Source organism: Poeciliopsis prolifica, unplaced genomic scaffold (assembly GCF_027474105.1).
Source record: "Poeciliopsis prolifica strain line A6 unplaced genomic scaffold, Auburn_PproV2 SCAFFOLD041, whole genome shotgun sequence".
Taxonomy (NCBI): domain Eukaryota; kingdom Metazoa; phylum Chordata; class Actinopteri; order Cyprinodontiformes; family Poeciliidae; genus Poeciliopsis; species Poeciliopsis prolifica.
This window is the reverse complement of record NW_026562416.1, coordinates 3,628,180-3,642,757: the sequence shown is the minus strand read 5'-3', so window position 1 is coordinate 3,642,757 and position 14,578 is coordinate 3,628,180. Positions and strand designations below refer to the sequence as shown.

General features: G+C 39.0%; 1 protein-coding gene across 1 annotated transcript in view; it reads right to left on the bottom strand.

Annotated features, from left to right (window-relative positions):
* Nucleotides 1-2,844: 2,844 nt before the first annotated feature.
* cnot3b (CCR4-NOT transcription complex, subunit 3b) overlaps nucleotides 2,845-14,578 on the bottom strand; it is a 28,040-nt gene continuing 16,306 nt past the window's right edge. The window contains exons 11-19 of the mRNA XM_055055328.1: nucleotides 13,592-13,648; nucleotides 12,439-13,366; nucleotides 11,462-11,567; nucleotides 11,102-11,249; nucleotides 9,275-9,365; nucleotides 8,827-9,028; nucleotides 6,568-6,700; nucleotides 6,302-6,427; nucleotides 2,845-5,837 (exon numbers count right to left, since the gene is read on the bottom strand). Coding sequence (XP_054911303.1) covers nucleotides 5,739-5,837; nucleotides 6,302-6,427; nucleotides 6,568-6,700; nucleotides 8,827-9,028; nucleotides 9,275-9,365; nucleotides 11,102-11,249; nucleotides 11,462-11,567; nucleotides 12,439-13,366; nucleotides 13,592-13,648 — 1,890 coding nt within the window. The 3' untranslated portion in view covers nucleotides 2,845-5,738. The remainder of the gene's footprint in view (nucleotides 5,838-6,301; nucleotides 6,428-6,567; nucleotides 6,701-8,826; nucleotides 9,029-9,274; nucleotides 9,366-11,101; nucleotides 11,250-11,461; nucleotides 11,568-12,438; nucleotides 13,367-13,591; nucleotides 13,649-14,578) is intronic.

Below are 14,578 nucleotides of genomic sequence, written 5' to 3'. Positions count from 1 at the left end.
GCTGCTGTGGCGAGCAGCTGCTCCACAGCCTGCGGCGCTGCAGACTTTGATAGTGCTGCTGAGAAACTTTCTCAGGGCCTGGTTTTTCTTTTTTCTTTTTTCCTTTTGCCTCAGTGTCTGCATCACCACCTCCATCGTGCATCTTTGTAGTAGCACATTTGAAAGGATAAGACAGTAGAATGTAGGTCAAAGCAAAAATGGCGTCTTCTCGAGTTCTGGTTTGCTGCAAGGTATTCATGCAGGAACACAAAGGCAACGCTTGGCTTATTAAACATGTACATGTGACAAATATTTACATTATTCAGATGTCGGAAAAGCTTGGAAATATATCATACTCAGTAGTATGAAAATAAATGAGTTCATATTTATAAAAATTCACTCAAAGCGAGTGAAAATCTCTGGTTTTCCCTCATTTTCATCATGTGCTGCCTTTACATCATTATCTGCGGGGCAGGAGGGGAGCGAGGGAGGGGCGCTGGTTTGACGCTGCAGTCGTCGCAGCGCCGCTCTCAGTGGTCGCCCTGCCAGACTTCAGTACAGTCAACACACAGGGATGACTCAAAATGTCCTCAGGCTGGCAGAGAGTGCGTCACTCATACCACATACATGAACGAACGACACACACAAACATGCATATGTCATGCTAAGTATGGATGCTTGCTGAAAAGGAAACTTGTAAGGGTTTGAAAAGAGGAGCTTCTCCTTGTGACCTGAGCTGAAAATCCCCAAAGGTTTGAAATAAAAATTCCTTTGGACTTTTTTTTTGACTCATTTTCTATTATCATTCTTCAGATTTTGTGTTTCTAAATCTTGTAATTTCAATCTGAAAATCATTCAGGAATGAAAAAGCTCCCAAACTCAATTCAATTCAGTTTATTTACAATAAATGTTGTATCAATGTACTTTACAAATAATCTTTTCAATTCAATCACACACACATTCCAATTAATCCTAGTTATCAAATTATTCAAAGTTGACAAAAAAGTTCCAAAGCAAACCCAGCAGATTGGTATGAAACAGTGGTGCATTCAGACACAACAGAAGTTTTAGCAGATCCTGGTCTCAACTTTAATCTTAGAGGTTTTTTGGTTACCATTTTTATTGAGTAAAATCAATAAAAAATTCAAATAATACATAGGTTGACCATCTTAGGCTTGATTTAATCTGCAATAGCAAGATCTCCAGAGAGCTACTAGTTGGGTTGGTAATTTCAAGGGAATTTGCAAAAAAAAAAACAGGTTGCTTGGCGTTAGATGAAGGATGGATAGATTTACAATGCCTAAAAAATGTTTTCACTCCAGTTGGGCCTTTTACTCCTTTTCTATGTTTACAAATCCTCCACGATTAACAAAATGTACCTTTTTTGACAGAAACACCAAAAAAACCCTTTAACGTCAAGCTAAAAGCAGATTTCTCCAATGCCAAATATTATAATTGGGCTGTCTGGCTTTGGATATAGAGATCCAGGAATTGCGTCTAAATAATCTTTGCAGCTTCATTTTCTGAGGATGAGGTTACTTTCCTTACAACTGAAAACTGAATAGATTTTATTTGCATTTAACATCTCGGTGTGTTTTATGCTGGGTCATTTTTTCCTGAAACTGGCACAGTTACTTACATACTAACACCACAATAATTTCCCAGAGCTCCACACAATGCACATTCAAACTCTATTCATGAAAGCTTCAGAGAACAATTTCCGTGGACAAAAGAGAATTTAAACTGGATGTCACATCTGCAGGCAGTAGCCCTGGTCAAGGAGCTGTGATGGTCGGTGCATGCAGTCAGTCATCCAAAAAGCAGCATGACAGAGCGGTTTGCTGCGGCCTGACTCTGGAGAACTGCAAAACACGGCCATATGGCCGCATGTCTCCATATGTCTGACTGTGGAAAACAACTGAGTGAAAACCGCGAAGAGTAAATAAACATCACTGCAGAACACGCACATGAAAGCAGGCCGAGTGTTAATAAGTGGGGCGGAGGTAGCCCAGAGGTGAAGGACAGGATGCGGGGGTAGTGGGGTAAACACACACACACACACACACACATATACTGCAGAGGTATGTTATAGCGGCAGAGTGAAGCTGATTTGCCTGTGAGGGAGCCGCTCAGTGGGCAGCAGAGGCAGCTGCTGGTGTTAATGTATGTAACCATGTGAAAAACACCCAGGTGTGTTTTGTGAACACGGAATGAGAGAAATATTTAACTCCCTGTCATCTTTTAGCTTTTTATCCACTCAACTACAAAAGTCTGGCAGAAGAACAGAGAACATCTGCTGCTAAACCCGCAATATCCCAGCTGTCCTGTTAAAGCCCCGTTCTCATGACAATCCACCAATAATACCAAATAATACCCAAAAACAATTCCAGGCATAAAAAAAATAATTACATTTAAGTTTTATTTTTTACTCAATTCCAAAACATCGTTTATCCAAGAGAAAATTTAATTACTAGCAAAAATCAAAATTGCCAAAATAAAAGCATGCATGCAATGTTTTTCTTTTATTTCTATGTAAAATTAAAAAAAACTGTATTGTGAATTTTTTCCTATTTGGATTTATTCCGAGCTACAAAAACTTAGAACTTTTTTCTCAAACCTTTTTTAATTCTGCCATGAGTTTTTTTTTTCCACTTGTAGCAACAGTAATTTATGCAAAGGTAGTCATCTATATTGTTTCATGCCTACACATCTGTATTAAAAATCTATAAAAAATGTCTGTATGTTATTATTTACATGTTTTTCCTGCCAATCAATTTTTTCTGTTCTCCATGGGAACCTGAAGATGTATTTTTTCCACTTTCAGCTCAAACATATTTCAGGGGGGAAAAAAAGAGCAACCACAGATTTCTGAAAAGTAATTCTTTTATTAATATTTTACAATCCTTTTATCATGGTTATGTCATTATTTACTTTTTTAGCGCCACTTTGCAAGTGTCATTATTCCATGCTGTCTGACGACAACAAACGGAAAAAAAAAACAAATGAACGAAACAAAAAGGACAGGTTCAAAGAATGAAAGTCTATTCAACACTTTTGACAAGGAGCAGAAAGAGATTCACATTTGGGCTCGACCTCTCGTCCCGCCCACTTGTCAAAAATCAGTAAACAAAAAAAGGTTAAAAGCAGGACTGTCAGTCAAGTGAATACGTGTTGGGTTTGTGTCTCGTCTTTGTGTTTGGCTTAAAAAAACAACAAAAACACAAAAAAAAACAACAAAAAAAAACAACCCAAACTCCTGTCAAGAAGAAACTGATCTTTAAAAAGGACACAGAGCTCCGTCCTTGTGTTTTCTTTAAAATGATTTTCCTCACTTCTGAAAAAAAAAAAGTTATATACAATCTACCACAACAAATACAAAATATAAAGATGGTTTCTCTTTCAGCAGCTGCTCCAAACATTGGAGAATATTTGTTTATTTTATTAAAAAAGAAAAATGCTTTTTGTTTATTTTTTTTTTGGTGAAATGAAAAGGGCCACTGTTGAGTACGAATACAGGCAAACACTTCCCAAATGAGGCCAAAATTAAAAGTACGAATTGCTGCTGAAAGGTTGCTCGCTTGTTGTTGTGCTGGCTGATACATTTCCTCACAATATGAATACTTCCTGAGAAATAAAGGAAATATCTACCTGGCATGAAGAAGAAGAAAAAGAGGAAGGCAGGAGTCTGGAAGGCAGGGAGAGAAACAAAGGAAGAGGGACAAAACAAGGAAGTGGTCCAGGTGTCCAGGATGGTACATGGGTTGTTATTTATGTGTGAATTCATTGTGAATTTAATTGGATCCATGAGAGTGTAAACATGAAGCAGGGACCTGCAGGACAGAGGAGAAGTGGGCAGCAGTGCTGGTGTTTGTGCTCTTTGGCACATAGAGGAGGAGAAGGAGGGAGGAAAGGAGGACCTGGGCCTGAATGAGAAAACAAACCCAGCTGCTGGAAGCATCCAACACCTGCAACACTCATCACACCTGCAGCTTTTCATGTTCAAGGATCCTCTCTGGTAATCTGGCTAAATTTAGTCATGCTGGCAGTTTTCGTTTTTGCCGTTAGAAATCACCCGAAAGCAGAAAACAAGCTCGTAAGTGTTTCCGCAGCGATGATAGGCGTCATTGGGCAAATTTTTCAATTAGGATTAATTACAAATTGCTAAAATTTCTCCCAATTTATCAGAAAATCCAGATATGATGCCGTCTATTACTCAAATTGCTGCTTCAGTAGAATATGCCCTGAATTTTCTGCAGCAACTTAAACAATGTGCAATAAGTGCGAATCCAATCTTTATAAAACATCTCAAGAGCTTCAAATTTATGGCCAAAACAGGAAAAGAAGTGCTCTGCAAATACAACAGAATTGAATAAGATCTGCGTTATATAATCTCACAACAAATTCATAAAAAAATTGTAAAAGAACAATATTGCATCTTAGCTTTTGTTTCAAAAGATAAAAACTTGTTCTGATCTATTAGTTTATGTTCTTAGATGACTTCGATTTGATTTAACTGTGAGATTTTCAAGAAGGAAAACTATTCAGTTGTGTTTTATTTGAAGCACTGTTGTAGATTTCATAAAATATTTTTTCTTGAATTTTATGTTTTTGCACATGCTTTAGTTGCTCTCAACCTCTATTCCTCGACACACAGTTTTTTTTTTTTTTTGTTTAGGAATTTGTTTGCTTTAAAGGTCGCAGTCAATGAAAAAAGTGTATCCAGGACATTTTTGTCTTGTTGTTTTGGTTCACCTTCTCCTTGTTGGTGTGAAAAACAATCCATGTAAACAGATGCCGCCGGAGGACAGAGACCTGAAGTTGGATTCTATTTCTGTGGATCTGTTTGCAGAGCGTGACATAACGCTGCCCACCAGGTAAGAGTCGGTTACTACCAGCACCTCTCTGGCTGTTTGTCACCCTCCTCCACCACAGGCCTGACGGAAGTAAAAGCAGCGCAGGATTATTTTGGACCTCGGAAAAATGCTCTTTGGGCTCTTATAAAGGAACACAACAGAGTTGAGCGAGGCCCGTGGTGCCACCTACGACAAACAGCCACTGGCGCCGGAGCGGCGGTGGTGTTAACGGAAAGGTGAAGTCAGGTTGTTGAGGCGAGAACAAACACTCGAGGGAGCAGCGGGGTGGAATGACACGATCTAACATTTTGAGTCTAAATTGAACAATTATGAACCTCTTCAATCATCTGAAGAAGTTTTACTTAAATCATGTTTACTTAAATTGTTTGTGGAAAAAGAGGCAGAAATTGTTTCTCACTGCAGCATTTGAAGGTTACTTCCCCAATTTCTTGAATAATTGTGTGTATAAAATCTCTTTGGTCCTCATGGGACTGAGAGAAAGTAAAGCCAGCGTAAGAGCATGAGAAGCACATAATTCTCTGATAACCAAGACTGATTTTATGTCTGGCTGCTAATAAAGGACGCAAATAAAAATAATATGATGGAGGGATGGAGGAGAAGAGAAGGAGGAAGGAGATGACAGGGTGGGAGGAATTGTCTCTGTCAGTGTGAGGATAGTAAGGCGGGTTTGGAGGGTCAGGCAGGAGGAAGGGGGCTTCAAATGTGCATTTGCAAACCTGGCCACCCCCCTTCCCCACCCCAACGATGACCCTCCAGTCTCCTTTCCCCCCAGAGAGCTGAGGTCAAATCCAGGAATGTCAGCAGGTGGATCACGCGTCTTCATTCGTTTGTCTGTCTGTCCTCCTCTTACTTTCTCAGCTGTCCGTTCGTTGGTGTCTGTGTGAGTCACTGGAGGTCTCGGTCCTCTAGGTACCGGTACTCAAAGGTGAACCCCTCTTTTTTCCGCTGGCCCCACTTCTCATAATCGAAATAAATGTATGTTCCCTAAACAAAAACAGTAAACATTGGGAAAAATGTTAACATCTGGTTTACTGGTCCTCAGCTCACTTCCAATCTTTATTTACATATTTTCTCTGAACTGAAGTCAAACCCAAGACACACAGCTGTACATAAAACTAGGGATTTTACAAATCTATTTATTCACTAAATTCTGGAAATAAATATTTCTGAATATTCTGGTTAGGAGTCACAATCACACACAATTAATTAATTGAAATACTGCAGACTTTCTAAAAATGCTTGTAACTGCCTATTTTCATAGTTTCAATATGAAATATACCTTATTATGCTTTAATGCACAGAGTGGGGAGCATTTTAGGACAACCAGAGGATAATTTCTACAGTCAATGTTCCTTACTTCTGCTCTTGACGTTTTAGACAATCAGCACCAAGGACAATAACAGCAGCAACTGGATTTGATTAGCAGATGATCATAAATTTAAACTGACCTGCTCATACTCATCAGTGATGGTCTTAGGCTCTTCGTGCCTCTGAAACCACATCATGTACTTTGTGTGAAACCTCCATGACTGTTTCTTCAGGGCCTTCGCTGCCAGATACTGGGCCTTAGTGCCCTGCACACAGCGGGGAGCAGAAGGGACATGAAGTTAATCAGGAAAGGCTGCTGTGTTCATAGCATTCATCATCAGATAATCTGGCTTAATTAGAATTAAAAACTCTTCATTAGAACCGTGTTACATGAACACAAAATTACCTCCAGATAGTAAAAGATGAAGAACAAGGTTTCTGTGGAAAGCCTCTGGTAAAACTCTACAGTGTCGGAATGAGGTGGTGGCATCTGGTGGTGGAAAGGTGGGGTGGGGCAGGGGTTCCTCATGAGGTACTGCCTGCAACGGAGACACAGAGACTTAGTAACAATCATCTCTTCTACAACAGAGTTGACCAGTCCAACTAAGTTTGATGATCTGCAGCACATGTTCATGAAATAATTATTGAACTATCAAAATAGGTAAATTTATTGAATTCAAAAATACTTTCTCACACCACAAAAGAGCTGCTTTACACATATTTTAATATATTACAAGCATTCAATTGATTTCTTATTATTATTTAAAATGATCATATATGCAATATTTAAAAACAAACCTATTAATTTTTCTAAGTGTCGCGCTCCTGGCCCACATAAAGCATTCATGCATTTTTAAAGGCGTTCTATCAGGCAGCAGGGCTTTGCACACAGATTTTAACCATTGTTGAACCGTTTCAGAACATTTATTCAATTTATTCCTTTAATGATTTCACAGTTTAATTTTGTAGTGTTTTTCTTAATCTTCTTTCTTTTCATATTGCAGTTTGGCTTTGTTTCTTGCCGATTAATTAACTCTAATCAAATGAAACTAATGGACCAATTCCAACAGGAATTAATTTGAAGAAATATAATTAATGAGAATATGACTAATCCAATTTTTTTTGTTATAGATCAGTAGTGACATACTGTGGGTGTTTTTTTTAAGATAAAATAAACACAACTGAGTTCAAATCGAATCTGAACAGAGATTCTACAACCACAATGTTTGCTCTTGCTGATTCATTTTAAGCTGCTGAGCAAACAGTGCATTTTAAGCCACGTTCTGTATTTTTAGATCTTGTGTGGCATGAAAAATAATCACCACATCATAATCTTTATAGAGTGGTAGCTCGGAATATCTGACTAATGTGAGCTCTTCAACTCAAGCAGCAGAAATTATGGCTGTGAGCAGAAAAATAACGGCATGAGATTAGAAGTGAACCAGACTCAAGAAACAGAAACAGACAGAAGCGTTTTTCTGCTGCGACTGTAAAACATAAACAGGTAGTGTTGGAAAAGAGCTGTAGAGTGTTTGGATTTAAATGTCAGCTGCAGATGCGTGGGCTGCAGATGCAGCAGCAGCAAACCTGGTTCTGACTGTGAATCTGTGTGCAGGTGTGCTTCGTTACAGAGAACATCTGAGCTTCAGAAAATATGAAACGCTCTGCTGACTCCAAGAGTCTCCAAGATGCTTAATTTGCATAGAAATCAGGGCTTAGTGTAAAGTAAAAAGATTTTTTATTTGGAGATTAAAGACTGATATGTGCGCATTTAGAATGCCAGTTAACAATGAATTTGAACAATTCTTAAAATTTCTTTCTAAAAATACAAAAAAACCCAGAAAACAAATGCAAAATACAGACACATAAAAATGTCAATACATTTTTATTTTTGCTGTATTTGAAAGGGTACAAGTGCATTGATTTGTGTTTTTCATTCAAGCCTAATAAATTATTGAGTGATGTTTGCTAACCTTTAGGTTTGGTTTATTGTTAAGGAAAGCAAGCGAAGCCAAATTTATTTGTTAACTTGGTCTTGACCTGTCCTTTTACTGTATAAATAATTTAAAAAGTATCCATGTCTTTAATATATTTAAGATACATAACTTTTCTAACAGATTTTCAGAAACTTAAACACACATCTGTAGAATAGACAAAAAAGAAATCTTGTTGTTCATCCAGAATTGGATTTTATCTTGTCTCAAATTTACTAAGATATTTGCACTAAACCACAAATACTTGGTAAAAATGTGCTGGCAGTCTTTACATCCCATTTCCATGTATTATTATCTCGATTCTCATTCAGACTAGTTATATTGATGATTTAACTATCATTTTGAACATCTAGACATAATTAACATCAATTGTTTTAATAAAAAAAACTTAAAAGGATGCTTTTAGAAGCTCAACAAGCCATGAGTTGAACTATGAAATGGCAATGAGCGACTGTAGATAACATTTAGTAGAGTCAAATTTTACAGTATGAACAGATCAGAGGAAATTATTTTAAATCATCAACTCTCAAAATGGGCCCACAATGGAGGTTCATTGAGTGTTGAGGGCAACAAGTCCCATAGTTAGTCTCCGTCCTGTACCCAAACATTTGATCCTTCTTACCTGTAATTATTTTAATAAAAAGGTATGAACTGTGAGAAGTTTACTGCACCTGATTCTCTCTGAGTCGGACGGATGGGGCATGTGCGTCCACGCCGCCTCCTGCATGGCCTGTTGGTAGAGCTGGTCTTTGGAAAGGGGAACTGGCCCCAGTGGACAGACACCCAGTGACGGGAGGATGCTGACCTCTGACAGGGAGGACTGAGGTGCTGACGGGAGCCCTGAGGGGGCCGTAGTGCTGCTTGGGAAGATGTCTGAGAGGAAAAATGAAGGAATGAAAGGGAAAGGGGGGAAGGGAAAAGATGATGCAGCAGGAGGAGAGACAACAAGAAATAAAGTTGAGTCAGGGATGATTATATCAGCTGCAGCCTTTGTTCAGAAGCGGCTGAGAGTGGGAAGGGAGATGACATTTAGTTCCATTAAATCTGCTGTGTTTCTATTCCTGCTTGGTGGGAACCCCTCGGTCCTCTCCTTGCAGCACATGTTGGTGTGAAGCCTACCTGAAGTAAGGTGCAGGGAGGACACATCTCCCTCAATCCCTGAGCTGGGCGCTGCTCGCTCGGCCATGGACCTGCTCAGAGGCTCCTGGGGCTGATGAGGACAGACAAGGACACTCATGGGAAAACAGATTCTCCTGGATGTGTGTGCAGAGTTGTTGTAACGTTCTGGGCGTTACAGTTCCCGCTTCACTGGTCAGGTTGCCAAGGAAATGTGTTATATTTTACTTCTTGGACTATTTTTTTTAACTCTCTTTCTTTCACTCCCCTGGGTTCAGAGGATTATTTCAACACAACAAAATAAGTGTGACCCCGATTTTGAGGACATTTTTATTTGTCCTTGAAATCTAATTTTCCAAAAGATTGCGTTTTTTTCTTTTTTTTGACCAAATTCGAAATGAAAAATTGCACCCACAGCAGAAACAGGCCATGACCACAAAACATGCACTTACTATCAGCTCCCCTCCTCCATACTTTGTTTCAAAATTCTCAAAAGTTCATTTGCATAAAACCTTGCAAAACTGTAGTGGTCCTTTCATTATTTCTTTGAAACAAAGCTCTCTCCCTGCAACATTTGTATCTTTCTGTCTTTATCAATTTTATTGACTTTACAAGATAAATGAGGCGCGTGGAATCTGATGTTGAAATTTGAGATCTTTGACAATTTCTTGGAGCATTCAGTGTTCTGATCTTTCATTGAATTTCTTTTAGATTTTGACTCGTGAGAATATTGGCATCTGATTGTTTTCCTCAGTGCAGAAAATTCAACAAAAGACTGCTTGAAAACAATGTTTTCGACAACCCTACGTTTGATGGGTTATTGCTGCTATTTTTCTTGGTTGACATTGTGCTAAACCAGGAAACTGAAAACTTGCGCAGTTAGAGGGTGATCAATTAACAGTCTGCTACTTTCTCTCTAGAACATGTTCCCCTTAATTTTTCAAACATGTTATTGCCATTTTGGCTTGAAGTTATTTAAAAAACAATAAGTGAAATTTGTAGATATTTTTTGTGCAATTGATGTTACATTTACATCCATTTAAAAGCTGGTAAATTTTACACTTCCCAGATTTGTACACTTTGCAGATGAACACACAACTGTGAAAATGCATGTGAATCGGTGCTACACAAATTAAAGGAACAATTTTTGTTTTGCATTTGGCTACAAAAAGGCTATTCCAGCCTTTCAAATTCTATCCACAAATACAACTATAGATAACAGCTTGATGGGAACAAAACTCTACATTTGCATCCAAGAAGTGCTCCCCAAAGAGAGATAAATTTGGATTAAAATGGTGTCTGGTGGGTTTATAGTTTGTCGCAAACTGCTAGCAAAAATTGCCCAAGATCCCATTTCAAATCAGTTAATAAGGCATGTTTGTTGTCTGTTATAGATAAATCAAAACACTGGTCAGTTCTTGAATTAAGAAACTTTGGAAATGATTGGAAAGGCAGCCAAAAGGCAAAGAAGAACATCAAGACCTTTAGAAAACTAGGATATTATCAATTAAGACAACTCTGCTAAATTAATGATGTCCCTCGCCTTTTTCACATTACAGCCTCAAACATTCCAGAGGACATCATAAAGTGCTGCATAATTGTTAAATGGAAGGAAAATTATACTGTTTTAATTTCTTGTTTTTACAATCAATGTGGGAAGCTTAGTTTGCATTTGTTTCCACCCCCTCTTTACACTTTTATCCTTGAATAAAAGCTTGTGCAAAAAATAACCACCAAAAGTCAGCTAATTAGAGACATTTAGAGAACATCAGAGAACAAAAGGTAGGATGAAGATCAGGAAACACAGCAGACAAGCTGCGTTTTCCTCACCTTGATGCTGTCGGGTGGCTGCGAGTAGGACAGCGGCCCGTTCTGAAGGCTTCCACCGCTCGTTGTTTTAGCCTCACTGTACGACGCCGGCAATGGAGAGCTGGACGACAAACCCATGGAGCCAAGTAAACTGGGACCAGTGTCTTTACTGGGAAGGAGGAGCAGTGACACGAAAAATCTAATTTATATTTTTCACATGTGACATGTTGCTCAGCCAATCAGCAACATAACAATAAAAATAAAAAGCAAATATAAAAAATTATAAATAAATAAACAAATATTGAAGATCAGTTAGGGTGAAGAAAATAAATAAAGAAAAATACATTTATTTCCAAAGTTCTTCTTGTACTTCAAACTTACTGCTGATTGGCTGTGGAGGTCAGAGATGAGGATTGGCTGCTTTGTGATTGGGTGGCACTGTTGAGGGCGGAGTCTGTTGTGCTATCTGTTACCACAGCACTGAGACCTGTAGAGAGAGAGCAAACCATCAAAATTAACTACGGAGCTCAATAAATAAAATGTCAGACTCTTCACAAATGATCATTCAGAGGCAACACATATAATATTAAATGTTTCAGAATATCAGAGTTCAAGAGTCTGTTAAAAATTAAAAACCACTTTTTAAGGCCACAATTTTTAAGATGAAAAATATTTTGAGAGTTTGGGTTTATTGGTGAGCAGGATGAACTCTGAGGTTAGACAAACTGTCTGCTATATTTAACTTTATTCAAACATTTGACTAATTAGCACTAATGAGTGTTAGTCTGAAGATTTTGAGTAGCTAAGCTTTTGTAGATGACAGCAGGCCTAAAACATTTTTGCTTCTTCAGGGTCATTCAGAGTCCTGCATCTTTACCACAGTGTTTTAACGGATGCTTGGAAAAGGACAAGAAATAAAATAAATAAGAGTTACGTTGTTCCATTCTGCAGCAGATTAAACCCGATAACCATACGCTATGGAAATCAAGAAAGTATCAAAACACGCAAAACATATTTCAAAAACATGACTGGGTTGAATCTCGAACAAGATGCATTTCACTTTCTAACATCTAGACTACTTTCAAATTAGTTTTTTTTTTTTTTTTTTAAAGATTTCCCAATATACATTGTAAGACAGGAAATGGTGGTGATAGTTTAAGGAAAGCATTTACCAACCAATCAATAGAAACAATAACAGGAACAATGTCAGGTCAAAAGTCTTGTTTTGTTGTTTTAGATTTCATAAAAATGCACTTCATATATTGGTTCAGTTTCTAGTTTACATATACCCAAATGCCAGAAGATCAGGTGTTATTTACATTTAGGTGAACGGATTTGGGAGGAGATCAGATACTCACTGGTGCTACCATTCTGCTTCTGTCTGCTCGGCGGTCGACCAGACAGGGATGAGCTTCCTCCTCCGACTCCACTCCCTGTGGATCCTGAGCTGCCGCCGTTGCTTCCGATAACTCCTATTCCGCTTCCAGGAACTAAGCTCCCGATGGGGCTCTGCGGCCCCAGGGAAGACCCCTGCACCCCCGATTGACCTGAACCCAAACCCAGAATCCCCGAGCTGACACTCCCCACTATAGAAGCCGTGCCGAGCGTGCCGAGCATGCCTCCCTGCGAGGACGTCGGCCCGCCGACCGCGATGCTGCCGCTACCGATGGCTCCCACCCCGCTGTTGGTCGTTGTGCTGCCGATGCTGCCAAGAGAGCCCGGTAACCCTGAGCTGGCCGTGCCCGAGGCGGCCGCCTGAGCGTAGGGAGTCGGGGTGGAGCTTGGGAGAAGACCCCCCATATTGCTTAGGGACGCCGGCATCCCTGACAGGCCGGGGCTGGTGGAGATGGAGCTTTTCCCCAGAGAGGGCCCCAGACTGAGGCCAAGGCTGTTGGAGGTCACTGTGGGACCCGAAGGCGCCTGGGGCAGGGAGTTCGAAGTCAGGAGCCCCTGTGTGCTGGGTGGCGCGGACGCTGACGAGGCGTTGTGGCTGTTGGTGGAGGTGCTGGAGTTGATGGGAGCCAAAGAGCTCGGTGAGTTTTTGGCCTGCTGCTGCTGAACCGACGGGTGAGGCGGCTGCTGCGTGGCGTTGCTGTAGCTGCTGGCTAAAGTGTTGGAGAAAGGACCCCCCACTGTGCTAAGATGACCGCTTCCAGAGCTGCAGATGCCTCCGCCCGCAACAGAAACCAGAGAGGATGAGGTGAGCCCCGAGGCGGAAGAAGACGAAGAGGAGGAAGAAGAGGAAGAAGATAATGACAAGGAGGGATTTCCATTCTTCACCGGTGACTGGAAAAGGAACGAAAAGAGCTTTGTTAAATTCTGCTGCACAAATTCAAGATAATACTGGCAATTAATTAATATTTTAATAAAAACCGTGCATTGTCATCATAAAAACATGTTAAAATTGTATTCATGAGATGCCATTTATTCTAATTATTCATATTTAAAACCTCAAAAACCCCTAAACAAAATTTCATCATTACAGTAGTCTACATTAGCATTTATACCAACCTGACTGACTTCACTGTCTGTCGAACGTCCCCTCTTCTTGTCATCTTCCGAGTTCTCCTGGAAATTTAATCACAATTAGGTTTCAGAGAAGGACTGACATCGGAAACAGGATCACAAATTACCTTAAAAAATTAAACACCAGTCATTTTTAAAATGACATTCATCATAACAGTCAACATCTTTCAAAATTTAATTGAATTATTTTATAGTAACTTAATATGGTGATCCAGTATGTTTCTAAAGAGTGCATATGACCACAAATCAAAATTATTTCTAATAAAACTAAAAAAAAACTAATTCTTTTGCAGTTCTAATAAATATTGAACAATTATCTTTTGAAAAATGACTTGCTAAAATATGATGATGTTTTAAAAGAGTGAATATTTTCAAAGATGCATTAATTGGGCAAAAAGACCAAATATATAAATTTACTTAGAAGACAAACATTCACACTTTTAGATTCAGAGGAGAGTTAGTACTTTTTTCCTTACCTTCATTGAAGAAAAACTACAAGAATAATTTTTTTAATTTATCTACAAAGCACAAAAGTATAAATAAATAAATGAAGATGCTATATTATGAGATTGGAGTCTACATAACTGAATAAGTACAAAAAGAAGTGGTCTGAGCTTTAAGCCTTCGGGCCTCTCTGGGAGAGATAGGGGATTTTTTTGTTGCAGCATTTCTACACACTTCCCAGTTTTGAGGTCAGTACTATACCAGTCGAAACCAGTTCAGTTTTTTTCTTCTAAATGTCTTTTTAAATTTGTTTTTGCTTTAGAGTTTGCATGACCAAAAACAGTAAAAACCACTTCTGATTAGTGTAATTTGGAATGAAGCAAATACTCTGCTTCTCTTATGTCAATGTTGGCATGCAAAAGTGAAACTTTTGAGATTAAGTTTACATTTTCAATGAGTAATTGTAGTATCCTGCACAAATATTTTTCACATTTAATCCGGGAAAAACACTCTACTGATCAGCAGTGA